Genomic DNA, 18383 nt, shown 5'->3' with positions numbered 1-18383 from the left:
AAACAAAATTTTTATATTTCAAAAAAAAAAAATAAATATTACTCATGTGTATATATAAAACAAACTATGTAACAACATTTGAAAACTTCAAAAATGTAATTGTTAAAATTTTATGAATTAAATGAATAAAAATGTTTAATTCATTTATTTTGAAAAATTGTTAATTAAAACGGGAAACTAAAAAATGGGGAAAGATGGGGGAAGGGTAATGCCTATGAAAACCTAAAACAATGGTGAAAAAATTGTAAAAAATATAGTTATGGTCATGAAATGGTATAAGAATAGGGTGAAAAAATAGAATTCTTTTAAAATGCCCTAATTATCAAAGTACAAATTATCATTATCTTCCAACAAGCAACTTGCAAAAAATTATATAAACCTTTATATTTAAGCAATTACATTTTAATTTGTACGGATCCTGATAAAGCCAAATACTTATAATCGTATGATCCTTTTGCAACAATCGACAGTGCGACTTGGATTAACTTTAATTGCTATAAAGGTGGGAAAACGCATATAAACATACTTACATATTTGCACATACATATATGTATATATATATATGTACATACATATTTGTACATATTCACGCATATACTTCCACACGTACTGACACATATACACATTACAGAATAACAATAATTCTCAAAGTAGCATTCGCATATATAGCTAAATACAAAAAAAAAAAAAAAAAAAAAAAAATTATGATTGTCTTGATAATTTTCCTAACCCCAATAAAGTCTTCTATACATAAGCCTGTTTGAACTTTTACATTAAACGCTCTTTTTATTAAATTTTTGTTACTCGATTGTAATTCCTATGGGACAAAAAATAAAATAAAATACACACACACGAAAATACATGTATATAAATAAGTATATATATATATATATATATTCATGTACAAATATATGTGCATATGCATGTGTATATTCACATAGTAGTTAATTGAGTGAATAAACAAAGGGGATGATAACAATTTCTTGTCCTAAAAAGTATGTTCTATTTTTCTATTGCTATTTTACGTATGCTGCTACTTCTTCAAATTCCGTGTCTCCCAAGGAAATAAAATCTATTTTGTTTGCAATAAACTCATGATAAAAACTGCAATGGTCCTTAAGTATTTCATCAAATTTTTTTTTCTGCATTAGGAATGAGAATATAAAGGAGAAGCATTATAATAGGCACATATACATCAAAACGAAGTATGCAAAGTACAATAAATGAGGCATAGTAAATGAAACATACTATGTGAAAGTAATATATGAAGTATAATAAATAAAAACGCGCTAAGTGCCGAAACCCACACATATGCATGTAAATACCCACACATGTACAAACGTATACACATAATTGCTATCTTCCTCTCGCCGTTGAGAAATTAACCTTTGCGTTCATCCAGTATCGAAAGTATTCAAACACATTAAGGGGGGAAGGTTCCATATACTGATCAGTCCTTATGATAGGTATGTGGCACTCATCCAGCAATTTCGAAAATTGTGGAAATAGCCATCTTACTGTTTCTACCCATGTATCACTCCTAGCATTTGTAACAATAAATACAGTGTGTGACATAGAAATAGCTAAATGAATAACCGAACAAACAGCTGATTCAAAATTATATTTTTTATTTAAATGTATTTCTTTCTGCAATTCTCTAAGTGCTTGGTCATAATTAGGATTACGCTTTGATAATAAAGCTGACCTAATCCAACACGTAGGAATTAAGGTATCATCTAAATCAAAAATGATAACACGTGAACATTTTTCTATATAAATATTATAAGAATTATTCATTTTTTTTTTAAAATTTTGTAAATTAAATAAGCTTTTGGATGTTCTTGGTTTGTATACACGTTGTCCTTTTATTTGTGAATCAGCATTTTTATTACTTTCATTAAAATTTATATTTTGGATACAATTATTATCAATACTAGCTATATTGTTAAAATATTTCTTCCCACTATTCGATTGTTTCGAATTAATTCTTCTTTCCATATTTAATGGAATACTAAATGTTATATTTCTGTTCATTTTCAAGTGGGTATTATTATTTGAATGCCCATTTGCTTTCATTTGTGGAAAGCTGAAAAGTTTCCTTGGGCCGTTAGTTTCCCTATTGGAAAATGGATTCACATTATGCTTTTTAGGCTCTACATTTTTTGTAAAAAAACACTGATTGTTATAAAATGGAATATGTGTGTGAGGTGTATTCATAGTAGCTATGTTAAGTTTCTCGCCAAAAATGGTATGCTACGCACATTGTCTCGTTAATACGGTGCAATTTATTAAAAGTACCAATCAAACTTTTCAACAGAAATGAACAATATAATTGCATGGGCATGTGTGTGTGCATATAAATATTTATATCTATATCTATATCTATCTATCTATATATATATATATTATATGATGCGTGACGGAAATTTATCTTCCTCATTTTATTAAAAAAATACTATGAAGTATCTACAGTGTTCGTGCATTAAACAAAAATTCTTTCGGCTTAAAGCAAAAGTAAACATATTTTATTTATAAAATTAAATTTAAGATTTTCATTTTTTCCTCAAGTTTTTTTTTCCAATAACGCAAATACATTCTCATTACATGCATATATCTGTGTAAGTATGTATGTTTTTACGTACTTAAACTTGTATACATTATTATGCTACTATGATATTTTGTTGATTTTTTCTTAAAATTAAAAATCACAAAGAAATATCTTAAAAAGATTAATAAAGGTGTCTGTTTTTCGTTGTGACACTTCTACTCTCTTATCGACAGTGTAGAGAAAATATACTATCCTCATAGGTTTTTTTTCCAAAAAAAAAAAATATTTATACTTGAAATACTATTATATATAAAGATTATTTTTTTTTCTTTTCTTGAGGTAAAATAAACATGGCGAGAATACGTAAAAAGTGGGTAAAAGTAGGTATTTAAAAAAAAAATACATATGTAAAGTACATATATAGCTATTTATTATATGAATATTTTTTTTTTTTTTTTTTTTTGCATAGCTTGTTCATATTTTAGGATGTTTTTTTTAAAAAAAAATACTTACAAGTACATGTGTTTATTATGAGTACATTATATATTTTGTCCCAGTTATAATTATGGTAGTATATATCATACAATCAAGGTGTAACTAAAGATTAAATATCATGTACTACTTAAATAGCCCATACATTTATACGTATTTTTGTTTAAGAATTTATCTACTCTTATATTTATTTTTTGTGTGTCGTATTTGCAAAAATTTTAAACATATTTTTTTCTTATTTTCATTTAAAAATTTTCATTTTTTTATTCCTTTTAATTCATGCGTGTAAGTGCGCACTCAATGGTTCAAGTCTGAATGAAAAAAAAAAAAAAAAAAAAAATTTGTAAAAATTGGGAAGCTACATTTTATGAGTAGCTATAAATACATATTCCAATTTTTTTTTTTTTTTTTCTTGCTTGTTCATAAATTTTTAAATCTATAAAAAAAAAAAACTGGCAATTTAAGATGTTTTCGCGAACTTACAAATATTTTTTATATAAATGCCCTATTAAACATGAATTATACACCCACACACACACACACACATTTTATGGATTCTTTCAAGGAAAAGTTTTATAATAAAAAAAAAAAAAAAATTGGGGGGAGGAGGGAAGGAGTAAAAATCGATGTTTTAAATTATTCCCAAGCTATGGAAAAAAAATAAAATAAAAGTAATGCTTATTTGTATATATATGCAAGCGAACATATGTATATGATGTTTATACCTTATACGTGCAATTAAGGGTTATAAGGAAAAAACGCACAACGTTATGAGAGAAAAGACAGAGGTAAAATAAAAAAGAAAAAAAAAAAAAATCCAAAATGAAAGAACAGCATATAAAAAACTGGGAGAAAAAGTGAACAAAAAGAACCATGATTATCTTTACTTCCTCATTACTCAAAAACGCTTAATGGTAGTGTGTTTTTGAGTAAAAGAAATAAAAAATAAAATTCATATTATTCGTTAACCTTTTCGCTATTTAAGTTTTCATTTATATTTATATAAAAAGTTCAAAATAAAAAAACAGAAACAATTTAAACATCAAAAAGACAGAATAATTACAAAAAGAATTAGGTTTAATTACGACATACATATGTAGTGAAAGCAGAACGTTTCCAATGCAAAAATGTGGACACAATATTTTTATTTTTTTATTTCCCCGCATTTTTTTTGAACTAATGATAAGAAATGGGGGAGAAAAAAAAAAGAAAATTAAGCCATATCTATCATTTAAGATTCATACTAAATTCTTAAACAAAAAAAAAAAAAAAAAAAAAGGCACATTTTAATCCTTCGAAAAGTACGAATACCTTTAAATTAATCGTTTCATTTCTGAGCATCAGCGAAAACTGAAAGAAAAACAAAACAATTTAACACCATTGCATGTTTGTAATTGTTACACTGGAAGAAATAAAAAAAAAAAAGAATCACATGCATAGGCATAAATGTATACAAATATATACTTGTATTTATATATATATATATATATATATATATATATATATATATATGTTTATCTATTTAATGGCACCTATTAAGATACAAGCAAGGTAACCTAGTCCTACTACAATAGCAATAGTTAGAGCGACAACCCTATAGAGTTAATGGACACAGCATTATGTTGAATTTTCATATTTAATATTTTCGCGTTTTTATGTTTAATATTTTCTTTCTTCGTAATTACATTTGTGTCGTTTGCGTTGGTGGAATTATCTCCCCCGTGAGGTACTTGAAAAAGTGAAAAAAAAAATAACCCAAAGTTTGTCCCAGAATTTTATAAAGCATGTATACGTATATATACATATATATATATATTTATGTATATATGTGTCTTCATACCTGCGATGTTAATTTCACAGCTACGCAAAAGAAAAAAAAAAGAAATAAAATTAAAATTATAAATAAAATTAAAATTATAAATAAAATTAAAATTATAAATAAAATTAAAATTAAAAATAAAATTTAAATTGTGAATAAAATTAAAATTAAAAAAATTTATATTGTGAATAAAATTAAAATTAAAAATAAAATTTAAATTGTGAATAAAATTAAAATTAAAAATAAAATTTAAATTATATATAAAAACCAAGTAGAACAAATTACATATTTTACTGTTCATATGTAACTTAAATAAAAATTTCATATATTCCCTTTTTTTAACCCCGTATATACAACAGTGATAGTAATTATTATTATAAATTTTAATACGAAGGGATTTCCCCATCTTTACCCCTTAATATAGAATGTTCTAGTGAGTATCTTCGTATGTTCTGGTTAAAGGACTTGTTCATAGACGTGGCCGTTCTGAAATTTATTATTGACTGCGCTCCTATTTTTAAGCAACAATATTAATATTCATGTAGGGGGCGTAAGTATGTGTACATATATATGTATATATATGCACACATGAGTGTACATTTTTTGGGAGATGGTCACATTTCATGTTTTCACGTGCTGACAAATTTTAAAAGTGTTAATTACCTTTCTTCCATTTTAATTCAAAGGTTGCATCATCTTTTACAAAAAGAAGTAAAATTCCATCGTTACAATTTTTATTTCCTAATTTCCAGTAGTCTAATATTTGGTTACCGAACATGTCTGCACTAATTCCATAAGGTAATTTTTTTATCAAAGCCACACCTAAACTAATATTTTATTTATTTTTTTTATATTTTGTTGAATTTTAAAAATATATATGTATGCCAAATTCAGGCATAACATTTTTATTTACACAAAAAAGAAAACAATAGGTAGTAAGTAGTAAATAACGAGTTACAGATAATGAATATTTATTTAGCGTTTTTAAATAAAACATTCAGATAGAGTGCATACCATTATAGGACACACTAGTTTGTATTTATTATTACTAACGTATATATGCATATATATACATTTTGAAAAGAAGCACCTATTTTTTATATAATATTTCCAAGTACAATTTTTTCCATTTTTTCTTTTAAAATAATATACAGAGAATAAAAAAAAATATATGTTATGTACGAATTACACATAAGGCACTTCTCCCTTATCCATGCAGTAGTGACTAGAGTTGCGTCTTTGGTAGCTTAAAATCTCTTCAGTTGCAATTTAATGCAATAGTTCCAAAAAAAAAAAAATAAAATAAAATAAAATAAATTAATAAAAGGTAAATAAGTAAAAAATAAATAAATAAATAAAAAAAAAATATATATATATATATAAAATAGACAAAGACAAAATAAACTTCGAATTGTGTTTGCGTTCCTATATTTCTGCGTGGTCATCACTGTTGTTCGACCATAGCTACTTCATTGTGCAATTGCTTCATAGATTTATGGTTTTTTTTTTTTTTTTTCTCTTTTTTTTTCCACAACGTATAATAGTTAAAAAAAAAAAAAAAGGAAAAGTAAACGTACCCTCAACTTTATCCGCTATATTCCTTGATAGTATTTTATTTGGGTCGCATATGTAAGAATATTTTAACCCACTTCTATTGCATAAAGAAGGATGAATAAAAGGGTTTGGGAAATTCTCAAGAGTAACATCTTGTGAATATGGATGTTTTAGTGTATCATCTTTTGGTATTTCATTGTCAAGAAACATTCTCATTTCATCTAAAAAAATTTTTTTTTCTTGTTTTTTATTTTGCTCATTTAATTATAATTTTATGGAATACGGAACTGGGTAGAAAACAACCTCATTTTGATTGTAGTGAAGAGTATACACTTTTATGTATATATGTTGTCTTTTTTTTTTTTTTTTTTTCTTGTTACTTTCATCGCTGCTGTTGAATATAAAAGGGGGATTTTCAATTGGTATTTTCGTGCGAATAACTGAGTAGTGTAAGACATGCAAAAAAAAAATTAAGAAAACGCTAAATCCGCTCATTTTTTAAAGTAATAATCTGTTTATTTATGTTTAAAAATAAATTAAATAGTAAAATTAACAATAATTTTCTTTATTATTGAACGTAACACATACAATGATATGCCTATTATTTTATGTTTTTTTTTTTTTTTTTTTTTTTTTTTTTTGGGTAGATTTGTTCTTTTTTTATTTTCACTTAATTAAGCTTAGTTCATCATATGTATGCGTATATATATACACATTCTAGTGCGCTGGCTGATGGGAATGCATTCCTTCCATTCAGTTTTGTGAAGAACGATCGCTCATTTCCATTTACTTCCTCAGAACAAATTTGGACGTATTTTTAACGTTACATGCGCAGAAAAAAAGCTCGATTTCTTTTTTTTTTTTTTCTTTTTAACCTGTGTACTTACATTACATCATAATGTAGACTTTTTTCATTAAAAATCGTTTTAAGAGTTACTGTTTTTTTTTATTTTAAAAAAAAGCACAACTTGAAAAGAAGAAAAAGAAAAATCAAGTTCTTATTTAAATTTAAAAAGAAAAAAAAAAAAAAAAATTAATTAAATAAAATAAAATTAAATAAAACAAAATAAAATAAAATAAAACAAAATAAAATAGAATAAAACAAAATAAAATAAAATTAAATAAAACAAAATAAAATAAAATTAAATAAAACAAAATAAAGATAGGCTGAATGTTCAAAAAAAAAGGAAAAAACAAAACGAAGGAGACTTAGCAACAGTTAAGTGCTAGGATAAACAAAAATGTATATTATTCACGAAATCATGTAAAAACAAAATAAATACTAGAGAACAGTAAAATTGAAGGAATAATAAAAAGGATAAAGTTTATATTTTTAAACCTATGAAAGAACGATATATTTTTTCCTTACGTCTTTTTTTTGTGGATGTTCCTTTTTCCTCCAACGACAATTTTCGGATTTCTTAAAATAGCAATTTTTCCACTTTTTAAAGTTGTTCTATAAGACCAATCATTATTATAATCATATAAATTATCACTCTTAAATGGATCTTTTAAATTTTTTTGAGTTTCATATAATTTTTTTTGATGTGATAAATACTGTTTTCTACCACCAATTAATAATTCATCTTCTCTAAATATTTGTAATTTTTCTTCAAATTTATTTTTCGTTTTGTTTTTCTTTTTAGGAATACTGAATATAGTATTTTTACAATTTACTCGAAATTGGGGTATTTTAACGACTAGCTTTTTTAAATCATTATCAACAACAACATTTACTTTTCTCAAATTGTTATTACCACATTTAGAACAAAATAATAAAAAATTTTTTCTCATAAAAAAATAGCATGATGTACATATATATCCCCATAATTTAACAGAGTTTATTTTATATCCATCTATAGTTATTACGTTAAGTCCAATCTGATACATAACATTTTGCATTGCATAATCTGTAGTAACACAAGCAATATCTATATCAAATTTTTCTTTTCTATCTATATTTAAATTAAACGTATCAAAATTGTTTATATTTATCCATTTTCCATTTCCGTCATCACAATCGCTTTCATTTGACTCTACTTGAACTATTTCTTCTTTTATTGTTTTGCATCCAAAAATTTTTTTGTTTTCATTTCTTTCTGCGCCCAACTCATCGCTCTCTTCAGATATATCCTGGTCATCACTTACATAGTCCCCGTAGTTTGCACTGTCATCAATTACGTCGTCTTGATCGCTAATGTATTCTTCGGACTTTATATCCTGTTCGCGTTTTATATCCTGTTCGCGTTTTATATCTTGTTCGGATTTTATATCCTGTTCGCGTTTTATATCTTGTTCGGATTTTATATCCTGTTCGCGTTTTATATCCTGTTCGAGTTTTATATCCTGTTCGAGTTTTATATCCTGTTCGAGTTTTATATCCTGTTCTAGTTTTATATCCTGTTCTAGTTTTATATCTTGTTCGGATTTTATATCTTGTTCGGATTTTATATCCTGTTCGCGTTTTATATCCTGTTCGCGTTTTATATCCTGTTCGCGTTTTATATCTTGTTCGGATTTTATATCTTGTTCGGATTTTATATCCTGTTCGCGTTTTATATCTTGTTCGGATTTTATATCCTGTTCGCGTTTTATATCCTGTTCGCGTTTTATATCCTGTTCGAGTTTTATATCCTGTTCGAGTTTTATATCCTGTTCGAGTTTTATGTCCTGTTCGCGTTTTATTTCCCCTTCAGAAATTACGGCACGTGGCACATTTTCACTGCGCTCGCCGTTTATATCACCTGTTTCATTATCATCAAGCTTTCCTCCTTGCGCTTTTTTTTCTTTTTCAGTTTCCACTAAATAATCTTCCCTTTTAAATTCATCTTTACCTTTTTTCCCAATATCTCCTGTACCTACCTTATTCAAATATATGGAGCAACCATTTGAATCGACTTCAGCATTTCCATCAGTGCTCATGTCCTCATTTGAGTGCGACTTTATGGTGATATTTTCACTTACTTGGTCGTTTGCTCCTTTACCGTTCTTTTGTGCACGCTTTTTTTTCGTATTTTTTTTATTGTTATAATTGGAATAATCATATACAACATCGTCATATTTGTAAATCGTTTCTAACGGGGCTGAACTTAATTTTGAGACGTCCCCATATTTTCTATGTAACATGTACGTTAATGCAATGACTTCAATATCGACTTCACTTAAGGATTCATAATCACCTGTTAATTTTGAAAAATATTTTATAAAATTAATATCTTTTTCCTCTGCTCTGTCAATTGTTAACAATGGAAGAATGTTGTTTAACTTCTTCTTCGAATGTTCATCTTTTATTTCTTTTATTACTCCCTCTGTTATATAACAGTCATAATGCATAAATAAAAAATCCTTAAATTTAATTAAGCTATTTGAATCCAACACATATTTCTTCTTTTTTTCCATATTATATAACTTACATTTGTGGTTATATGTTCTTCTTTTTTAATGTTATACAAAAGGTATATGTTTTTTATTAACAGTTAATAAACATATGTATTTTTATCTTAGATATGTGAGCAGCACAAATACAGAAATTGAACTGTTCCTCTAGCTAAAATTTAAACTGAAAAAACAACAATAATAATAGAGGTAAAACCTACGTATGTTTTCCTCTCCTTTTTTCTGTACTGCTTATTTTCTTATAATATTATGTACGTTCATATAAATATAAAAATATATATGTATACATGCATATATATATATATTATGAATTTATACATTTGCGCTATAATTGTACTTTTTCAACTGATAAAAATTTCCTTATGTTAGTTTTTTTTTTAAGAAACGGAATGACTAAAAGATGTTCCCCTTCTCTTGGATGAAGAAAGATTAAGCTTATAAAAAGGCTGGAAACACCGCCTATATGTATACATATATATATATGCAGGAATTATTTTTTTTCTTAGTTCATAATACAGTTCTTTTTTTCTTTTTCGCCATTTTTTTTTTTTTTTCTTAATATGTTCCTTTTAACGATTTGCAATTTTGAACCTTCAACGGTGGATATATTTTCAATTGGAAAAAAAAAATAAAATAAAATAAAATAAAATACGCCTAAGGGAATAATATTGCGCAATATTTTAGCACCTGGGGATGTACATAAATATAAATAAATACATGTATATAACATTTCTCACGTACGAAATTAAAAAATTTACAATAGCAAAATAAATCGGAGTTTATGTAACATATAAAGTTGTAAATTATTTCATCGTTCAGATTTTTTCCACTTTCATATTTTCCCATAAATTTTGGGAAAAGAATCTGCATTTCCACCAGCACAGTTACCTGTACATACATATATATACATACATATATATACATGCATATATATGTATATTAATTTATGTATACCAATCTGTGCAGGTAAAATTTTCCACTTTGCAGTAACACAAATTTTGCTTCATCCCCCTTGTTTGTGATGCTAATGATGTTATTCAAAATGGGGAATAGTCAACCTTGTGTGGCATGTACCTATTAATGCATACCATTCAGGTGAACATAATTAAGTGTACATTTGAATGCGCATACATTTGTTTCGAGTATAAACAGTTAAATGGAATAGGCTAATAAAAAAAAATATATATATTTATATATATATGTATATGTATGTATATATATATGTATGCATATATATTTATGGCCTTGTTGCAAAATTGAGAGCGAGATCCGCGCTTCGCCCACGTCTCACGTGAGCATATCGACTTCTAGTAAAACCAAGGAGTGGTAGTCACCGCAAGCTATATCTAACAGCGTAATGTTAACAATATTTTCAGATAAATTATAATTGAAGGGATTTTTTTTTTTAGTATGATGATAGGTGAAATAATTCCATAGACAAGAATTTCTCTTTTTAAATACTTTAAATTTCGATTTAACTTGTTCACAATTAGTTAATTTAATATGTTCATTTTGATTACTTAAAAAATTGTCATTTATATTTTCAATAGTATGTAATATCATACTTCGAAATAACTCCTTTTTATTTATGCATGAACTTTTCATCATATATTTACGAGAAGAATAATAATATTTGCTCTCTTCATCTAGTTGTTGTGTGTGGGTCGAAGATCTGCTAGGCGTATATATATTTTTCTTTTCTTTTTTTTCTTTTTTTTCTTTTCTTTTTTCGTATTCCTCGCTAGTACCACAATTATCTAATGAATTTAAAGAGAATTCCCTCTGTTTGGAATTTTCCATATGTTCATATGTGTTCATATTTAAACCATTCGATATATTATTATTTTCAAAAAGGTTATAATTTAATTCATTCATAGAAGGAGTACTATTGTTCCGTGTAATAGTTTCTATACTTGTCTCCTTATAATTCCCATTGCACGAATGTACTTTGCTCATGTTAACATCTTTTTCACAAGACTTCTTTTTACTTGTATCCGCATCGCTGCATCTGGACGAATTATAAATACTTGATTTTTGAAGTGTATATAATGAATCATTCTCTTTTTTATCCTGATTTGTGTTCTTATTTTGCATTGTTGTTAGAACTTCGTTATTGTTATCGTTGTTATCGTTGTTATCGTTGTTATCGTTGCTATCGTTGTTATCGTTGTTATCGTTGTTATCGTTGTTATCGTTGCTATCGTTGTTATCGTTGTTATCGTTGTTATCGTTGCTATCGTTGCTATCGTTGCTATTTATTCGTATTTTATCTTCACTGTTCATATTTTCATTCAAACTGTCACGTAGTAATGAAGAAGATGTCTTACATGAATTTTGCAAACTTGAAACGTTACTTTTGTTGAAGAGGTGAAACTGGGGTCTGTTTCCACTACTGTTCGAGGACCTATTGAGCTCGTTATTGGACCCATTATTAGACATGTTGTTGCACCCGTTAATGGACCCGTTAATGGACCCGTTATTGCACCCGTTATTGCACCCGTTATTGCACCCGTTAATCGAACCATTAATGGACCAACTGATGGACCCACTATTACCCTCGATATTGCCCTCGTTATTGCACCTACTGGAAGACCCATTCATCCACCCCTTGTTGGTCGTGCTGGTGTCCCCCTTCATGGTGGGGGTTACGGTGAATTCCCCGTGCCCCTTATTCATATGAGGTACCTTTTTATTTCCCCCTGAATCATTTTGTTCCCCTGAAGAAGCTAATATTTTTTCACTCTCCTTCATGTTTCTTTTCTGATTAAGGTTGAAATTGAAAATATTATTATTGCTACTACTCCTGTCACTAGAGGAATGTACGGGAGAAATGGACATTCTATTCCTGTTGTACATGCTTGCGCTGAACTCGCTGAATTTGCAGGCACTTAGGGAAATTAGTCTTTTAGCATTGCTGTTATTACTGCTGCTGTTATTGCTGCTGCTGTTATTACTGATACTGTTATTACCGCTGTTGTTGTTACCGCTGCTATTATTGCTGCCCTTTTTCTTACCGCCGCTGTGATTACTACTGCGCGTGTTTGTAAATAAAGAAAACCTGTTTTGGTTATCGAATTCATTAAATAAGAGGCTAGAATTTGTCGCACTTTTTTTTATACGTTCATGGTATTTTTTTAAGTAATACAATTTACTGTTATACGCTATTTGATCCGAGTATTTTTTTTTTTTTGATATATTTAAGAAGCTATATTTTTTATTTCGTATTAGCACTTCATCTATTAGTTTGTTCTTGTCTAAATAAATAGGAATGGCAGTATGTCTGCAGTTACTTGGTAGGATTACCTGACCATGGTCGGAATTACCTATGACAAATAAATTCCTCTCAGGGATTTTGTTTCTAAGAACATTTAATGAGCAAATATTATTAATATAATCTATTTTTTTTTTATTTAAAATTTTATTTATAGATGGTGAGGAAGTTAAAAATATGCCAAAGTTTTTCCCCATAGCCACTTGATATACTTGTAATGTATTTATAGTATCGAAATTGTTATCATTTGTAAGGAACAGAGGTCTTAAAATGTTTTCTGTCTTTTCTATTTTTCCTTTCTTTTCTACTTTTCCTATATTTTCTATCTTTTCCCTGCTCCTCGTAATAGTAGTATGAACAGCGGCTTGAATGTAACTCCCTTTTTGTATATTATTTGTATCAAATGCACGTAAATCACTACATCCTTCATTTTTCCACCTACCACTAATATAGTACTTATTCGATATATTCGAAATATTGTTACTATTGTATTCATTGTTCATGTAGTAGTACATGCTTCCTGCCTTATTATTATTTACTGCTTGGTCATTATCAGTACTTTCAACATTAACTAAGTAATATAAGTCAGTGTATTTAACATAAAACACTTTGTCACCCCCTCTTGTTAAAACATTATCAGAAAAATATTTCAAAAAATGTTCATTATTATTTTCATCTCTTAGTAATATATTACACCTGTACCGATCCCCAGCACTTTCACTAATCTGCAGCATACTTCTTTCTTCAAAGGACATTACAAATGGACTCTTTTCATTGCTATATTTTATAGGAGCAACAAAGGCTGTATGTGTACTAGAGGATGTAATATTTGAAATATATAAGTCACTTAAACAAGTTATTTTAGTTAACGGTGTAATATATTTATAATGATCAATAGAGTCCTGACATGTTAGGTAAGAGCAATTTTTTTTCTTTTCTCTCTTTTTTAGATATCCCCATACATATACAGCTTTATCTTCTGTCAAGCATAAGCTATGATATTTACCTAAACTCACTTGAAGAATATTTTTTTTTTTTATCTTAATATTTCTAGGGATATTGACATTTTTATTATTACTCTTTTTACTTTTCCCATTTTCCTTTCCTTTACAGTATACCATTTCGTTTTCTTCACCTAATGCATTACATTTCTCTTCTTGTTTTATTCCACCAGATTTACTCAAACCCAAGAAATTAATACCAATCTTTCTGCAAGTGTCATGATCTTCCCTTTCTCTCATTTTTATCTTTTCATTGATATATGTATTATCAATTTGCCCATATTTGTTCCATCCCCATAACCACAATTTCTTGTTTGCATCTATGACGGCACTGTGATAAGCCCCGCATGTTATGTAAATGACCGGACGTGCAATATTTGCATATTTGGAACGAGTAGAAAAGAAGAATGTATTTTTGCTCAAGAAGGTAGCGTCGTTCTTACTGCAAGTGCGGCTATAAGAGAGGCCACCACTACGACTGCAACCACGACTGTTGCTGCTGCTGCTGCTGCTGCTGCTACTATTCCGCAGGTGACAATACCTCTGCGATGAAAACTGCTTCGAATCGCTGCTCGATGGAATAAGAAAAGCTTTACTTGTGTACGATATTTTTTTATTATAATAATTGGGTAGACCCAGCTGCGCTTTTTTGTTACAACCAAAGGTAAAGACATGCCCACTGTAGGTTAATAACATCGTATGAAAAGCACCTAAACTTAAATCTTTTACTTTATGTTTATATCCAAAATGCTTCAAAGGAATTAATTTGTAAATATATGGTGATAAAATAGTTTTTTCCTTTCGTAAAAATGAGCATATATTATATCTTCTTGTTGATAATTTATTTTCCTTTTTCCCCTTTCCTAATACTCGTACTTTTGTTTTTTTATAACAAGTATAAATAGATTTTTGAGGATTCACTCCTAACTGCCCATAGCAGTTTAATCCCCATAGACACACAAAACCATTCTTACTGACTACACCTGAGTGATATTTTCCGCAATTAATTACTTTAGGGTTAAAAAAAGTCAACTCTTCGCTTTTATCCCTACCTCCCCCATAGTCCTCACCATTATTGTTTCTATTATTGTTTCTATTATTGTTTCTATTATTGTTTCTATTATTACTGCTATTATTACTGCTATTATTACTGCTATTATTGTTGTCATTATTGTTGTCATTATGGTTGTCATTATGGTTTCTATCGCCGCTTCTACCATTGCCATTATCTCCTCCATTCTGATCCTTCTTTACCTGAAGAAATTCATCATACTCCTTTGTTCTTTTCTCGTCATGTATTTTTGCATCATTATCATTTTCGGAAAATGTTTTTTTTTTTATTTTTTTCTTATTAATTATTGTGCTTTCCTCATACTTGTTCCTTTTCATATAATTGGTATTTCTTAATTTCATTGGGTTAACTGGAACACTACAATTCGTTTTTACACTGCTCGACATTTCGCTGTTTTTTTTTTTTTCTCCTTGTCCTTCATCATATGACACTGTATGATCTTTTCTGTTTTTCTCTTCCTTCTTGGAGGAACATTTCTCTACACCATTTTTTCCTGTTATATCATCGCTAATCATCTGTTCATTGCATATTTTATTCTTCTCACAACTACCACTTGTATTCACTTTATTTTCTTCCACTCCATTATGAGGTCGACTTTTACTTCTGTTTTTCTTAAAGGTAGCTGTATTGTGTGTTCTCCTAATAGTCGACAAATTAAAATCGCTAGGAAGTCTTGTTAATATATTGTTATACATTTCATTATAACGTAGAGAATTATTTGATCGCTTGAAATGCATAAAAGAAGAGTCATTATTCCTCTTTTTTTTTATTTCTTTTGCAATATTATTATATTTTTTTAATTTCTTTTTTGTTTCGTTATATGAAGAAAAATATTTGTATATAGGTATATTAGAAAAATCTATTACCCCAATTTTCCCATTCTCGTCGAAACCTAACTGACCAAAATTATTATTACCCATACATATTAACAATTTTTTTTTTTCTGTTTCTTTGTTGTTATCTGAAGAATAATTAGATATATTTGATAAGACATCCCATGTATCTTTTTCTTTTATCAACTTTTTTTTCTTTTTACTCAACATAGACAATTGTTCTAAAATGTTATACTGTGAACAGTTTTTTCTTTTTACATCCACCACTATGTTATCTTCTTTTTCCTCGCTATCATTACTTATATCCTCACTGTTCACGTGGATCCTTGCGCTTCGGCTCAACTCCTTTTCCTTTTCCGAGCATTTCTGATCGCTCATTTTGTTTGGAATCCAGCCCAGTTTAGTGATATGCTCGGTTTAGCGGTTTGAACAGTTTAGTTGTTTACTCCCCAATTATTTATGAAACTACCTCTATTATTATTGCAACGAGTCAGTTCATCCACTACGTTAAAAGTTACCTTATTTTTTTTTTTTTTTTTTACATAAGCATTCGAACGTATAGTTTAAACCGACTGCTATACTGGGGAAACATAGTTGTTGCTAAAAAGGGGTAGCATCAATATGAGAAGACAAATAAGCAAATTCGTGTGCACATATATATATGTATAAGTGGGTACATATGTACAATAATATATATACATATGTTTGTGCGTGCAGATGTATAAAAATATAGTAAAATGTACATATATATATTTATATATATACATACATACATACATACATACATACATACATACATACATACATACATACACACACACACACACACACGCACGTGGGGAACTAATTAACGCCAATTTCCCTGTCCTTTTTTTTCAACTCCACAACCACAAAAATTTTTTTCATTAACTGTGCTCAAAAATATAAAACATCAATTTTTAGTTTTTTTAATTTAAAAATTTTTTTTTAAAGTGTAAACTAGTTTTTCCTTTTTTCATTTGCAATTTTGTAAAAATTAACAAAGAGCATTCTTTATTTCACTGTCTATCTACTTTTTTTTTTTTTTTTTTTCCCTCAATGCGAAACTGATTAATATCAGGCGAACCATTTATTTGTTTATTTATTTTTTATTATTATATTTTTTTTTTTTTTACTTCTCTTTTTAACGACTAAAATTGGAATCTATATTTTGGTTTTTTCCTTTTCAATTTTTTTTTTTTTTTCCCAGTTGCATATATAAAAATTACACAAGAACTTTACTATGGCATATGTGTACGTATGCATGTACATATATATGTATATATATATATATATGTGAGTGCTGATGATTTTTATCCGTATAAAATTTGAAAAGAACAACGGAGTCTACCACCTTTAAATGAAAATAGAAAAATTCTTTTTTTTTTTTTCTTTTAAAACTACTTAGTGCGATAAAATTCGACCTCTTAATGAATAGAAGATATTGTACAAAACGAACGTACAAAAAAAGGAACAAAAAAAAGAAAAAAAGAAATAGTTTCCTTACGTTTAAATAAATTCAGAAAAAACAGAAAAAGAAATAATTCCATTACTCTTAAATAACTTTACATAAAATGGAAAGAAAAAAAAAAAAAAAAATGAATATTTTTCCATTAATCATTTTCGCATATGGACAAAATAAAAATATTCGCAATGCAACTTAAAACAAATAAAAATATGTACACACAACTGAAATTACATATGTTTACTTTTTTTTTTTTTTTTTTACTGCCGGGTGTATGATGTAAAGTTAAAGGAAAAATTATTTTGCGGAGGACAGGAAAACAAAAATGGAGGTATAAACAAATATATAATATATATATACATACAGATATGCATTTCTTGCAATTCCTTACAACATGTAGTAAGAACAACTATTCAAAAATAAACTCTGAGGATCAATGAAGGAGAATATTTTCTTATGCCATAACTATTGTGGAGAATTTTATATTACAAAAAAAATAGAAAAAAAGGAAAGAAGTATGGTGGGCGAGCAAATTCCCCACTGTATATATATATACATACATATGAGCGTAGACCTTGCGAATAACCATGTTAATTAAATGTATATATAATTTATTACCACAATCCACAGAAAATTCTGCACGTATAGGTAAACATACATACATACATTAATATATACATACGCATTTATGGGTTTGTAAGATAATGCAAGTGGTAAGCTCAGGAGCAAATACAAACTTCGTTACGTCTGACAACAGAGGTGTGCAGCACCTAATTATGCATGAGCATGCTGATTTTAAAAATAAAAAAAAAAATATCCCATTTTCCGCTCTTTCAAATGTGAATTTTGATTTTTACAAATATATTTATGTAAAATATAATAGCTCTTTAATATTAAAATAGGGTACCTGTATA

At 27.8% G+C, this 18383-nt stretch overlaps 4 protein-coding genes across 4 annotated transcripts; all 4 read right to left on the bottom strand.

Annotated features, from left to right (window-relative positions):
- Nucleotides 1-212: 212 nt before the first annotated feature.
- On the bottom strand, nucleotides 213-2217 carry PmUG01_05036400 (conserved Plasmodium protein, unknown function; the record flags this gene model as incomplete). The annotated part of the gene is made up of 5 exons (XM_029003580.1): nucleotides 213-222; nucleotides 400-494; nucleotides 731-817; nucleotides 1026-1142; nucleotides 1387-2217. 5 exons carry the CDS (start codon nucleotides 2215-2217, stop codon nucleotides 213-215), a joined length of 1140 nt encoding a protein of 379 aa, XP_028860511.1.
- Nucleotides 2218-4367: 2150 nt separating this feature from the next.
- PmUG01_05036300 (conserved Plasmodium protein, unknown function) lies at nucleotides 4368-6908 on the bottom strand (the record flags this gene model as incomplete). The annotated part of the gene is made up of 9 exons (XM_029003579.1): nucleotides 4368-4390; nucleotides 4573-4634; nucleotides 4726-4769; nucleotides 4881-4900; nucleotides 5272-5370; nucleotides 5523-5686; nucleotides 6049-6115; nucleotides 6437-6634; nucleotides 6794-6908. The coding sequence occupies 9 exons, from the start codon at nucleotides 6906-6908 to the stop codon at nucleotides 4368-4370; spliced, it is 792 nt and encodes a 263-aa protein (XP_028860510.1).
- Nucleotides 6909-7778: 870 nt separating this feature from the next.
- On the bottom strand, nucleotides 7779-9812 carry PmUG01_05036200 (RNA-binding protein NOB1, putative; the record flags this gene model as incomplete). Its single annotated transcript, XM_029003576.1, has 1 exon — nucleotides 7779-9812. One exon carries the CDS (start codon nucleotides 9810-9812, stop codon nucleotides 7779-7781), a length of 2034 nt encoding a protein of 677 aa, XP_028860509.1.
- Nucleotides 9813-11096: 1284 nt separating this feature from the next.
- PmUG01_05036100 (regulator of chromosome condensation, putative) lies at nucleotides 11097-16364 on the bottom strand (the record flags this gene model as incomplete). Its single annotated transcript, XM_029003575.1, has 1 exon — nucleotides 11097-16364. One exon carries the CDS (start codon nucleotides 16362-16364, stop codon nucleotides 11097-11099), a length of 5268 nt encoding a protein of 1755 aa, XP_028860508.1.
- Nucleotides 16365-18383: the final 2019 nt, after the last annotated feature.

The sequence above is a fragment of the Plasmodium malariae genome (genome assembly GCF_900090045.1).
Source record: "Plasmodium malariae genome assembly, chromosome: 5".
Lineage (NCBI taxonomy): Eukaryota > Apicomplexa > Aconoidasida > Haemosporida > Plasmodiidae > Plasmodium > Plasmodium malariae.
The sequence above is the reverse complement of the archived record's forward strand: the minus strand, read 5'-3'. Positions and strand labels throughout refer to the sequence as shown.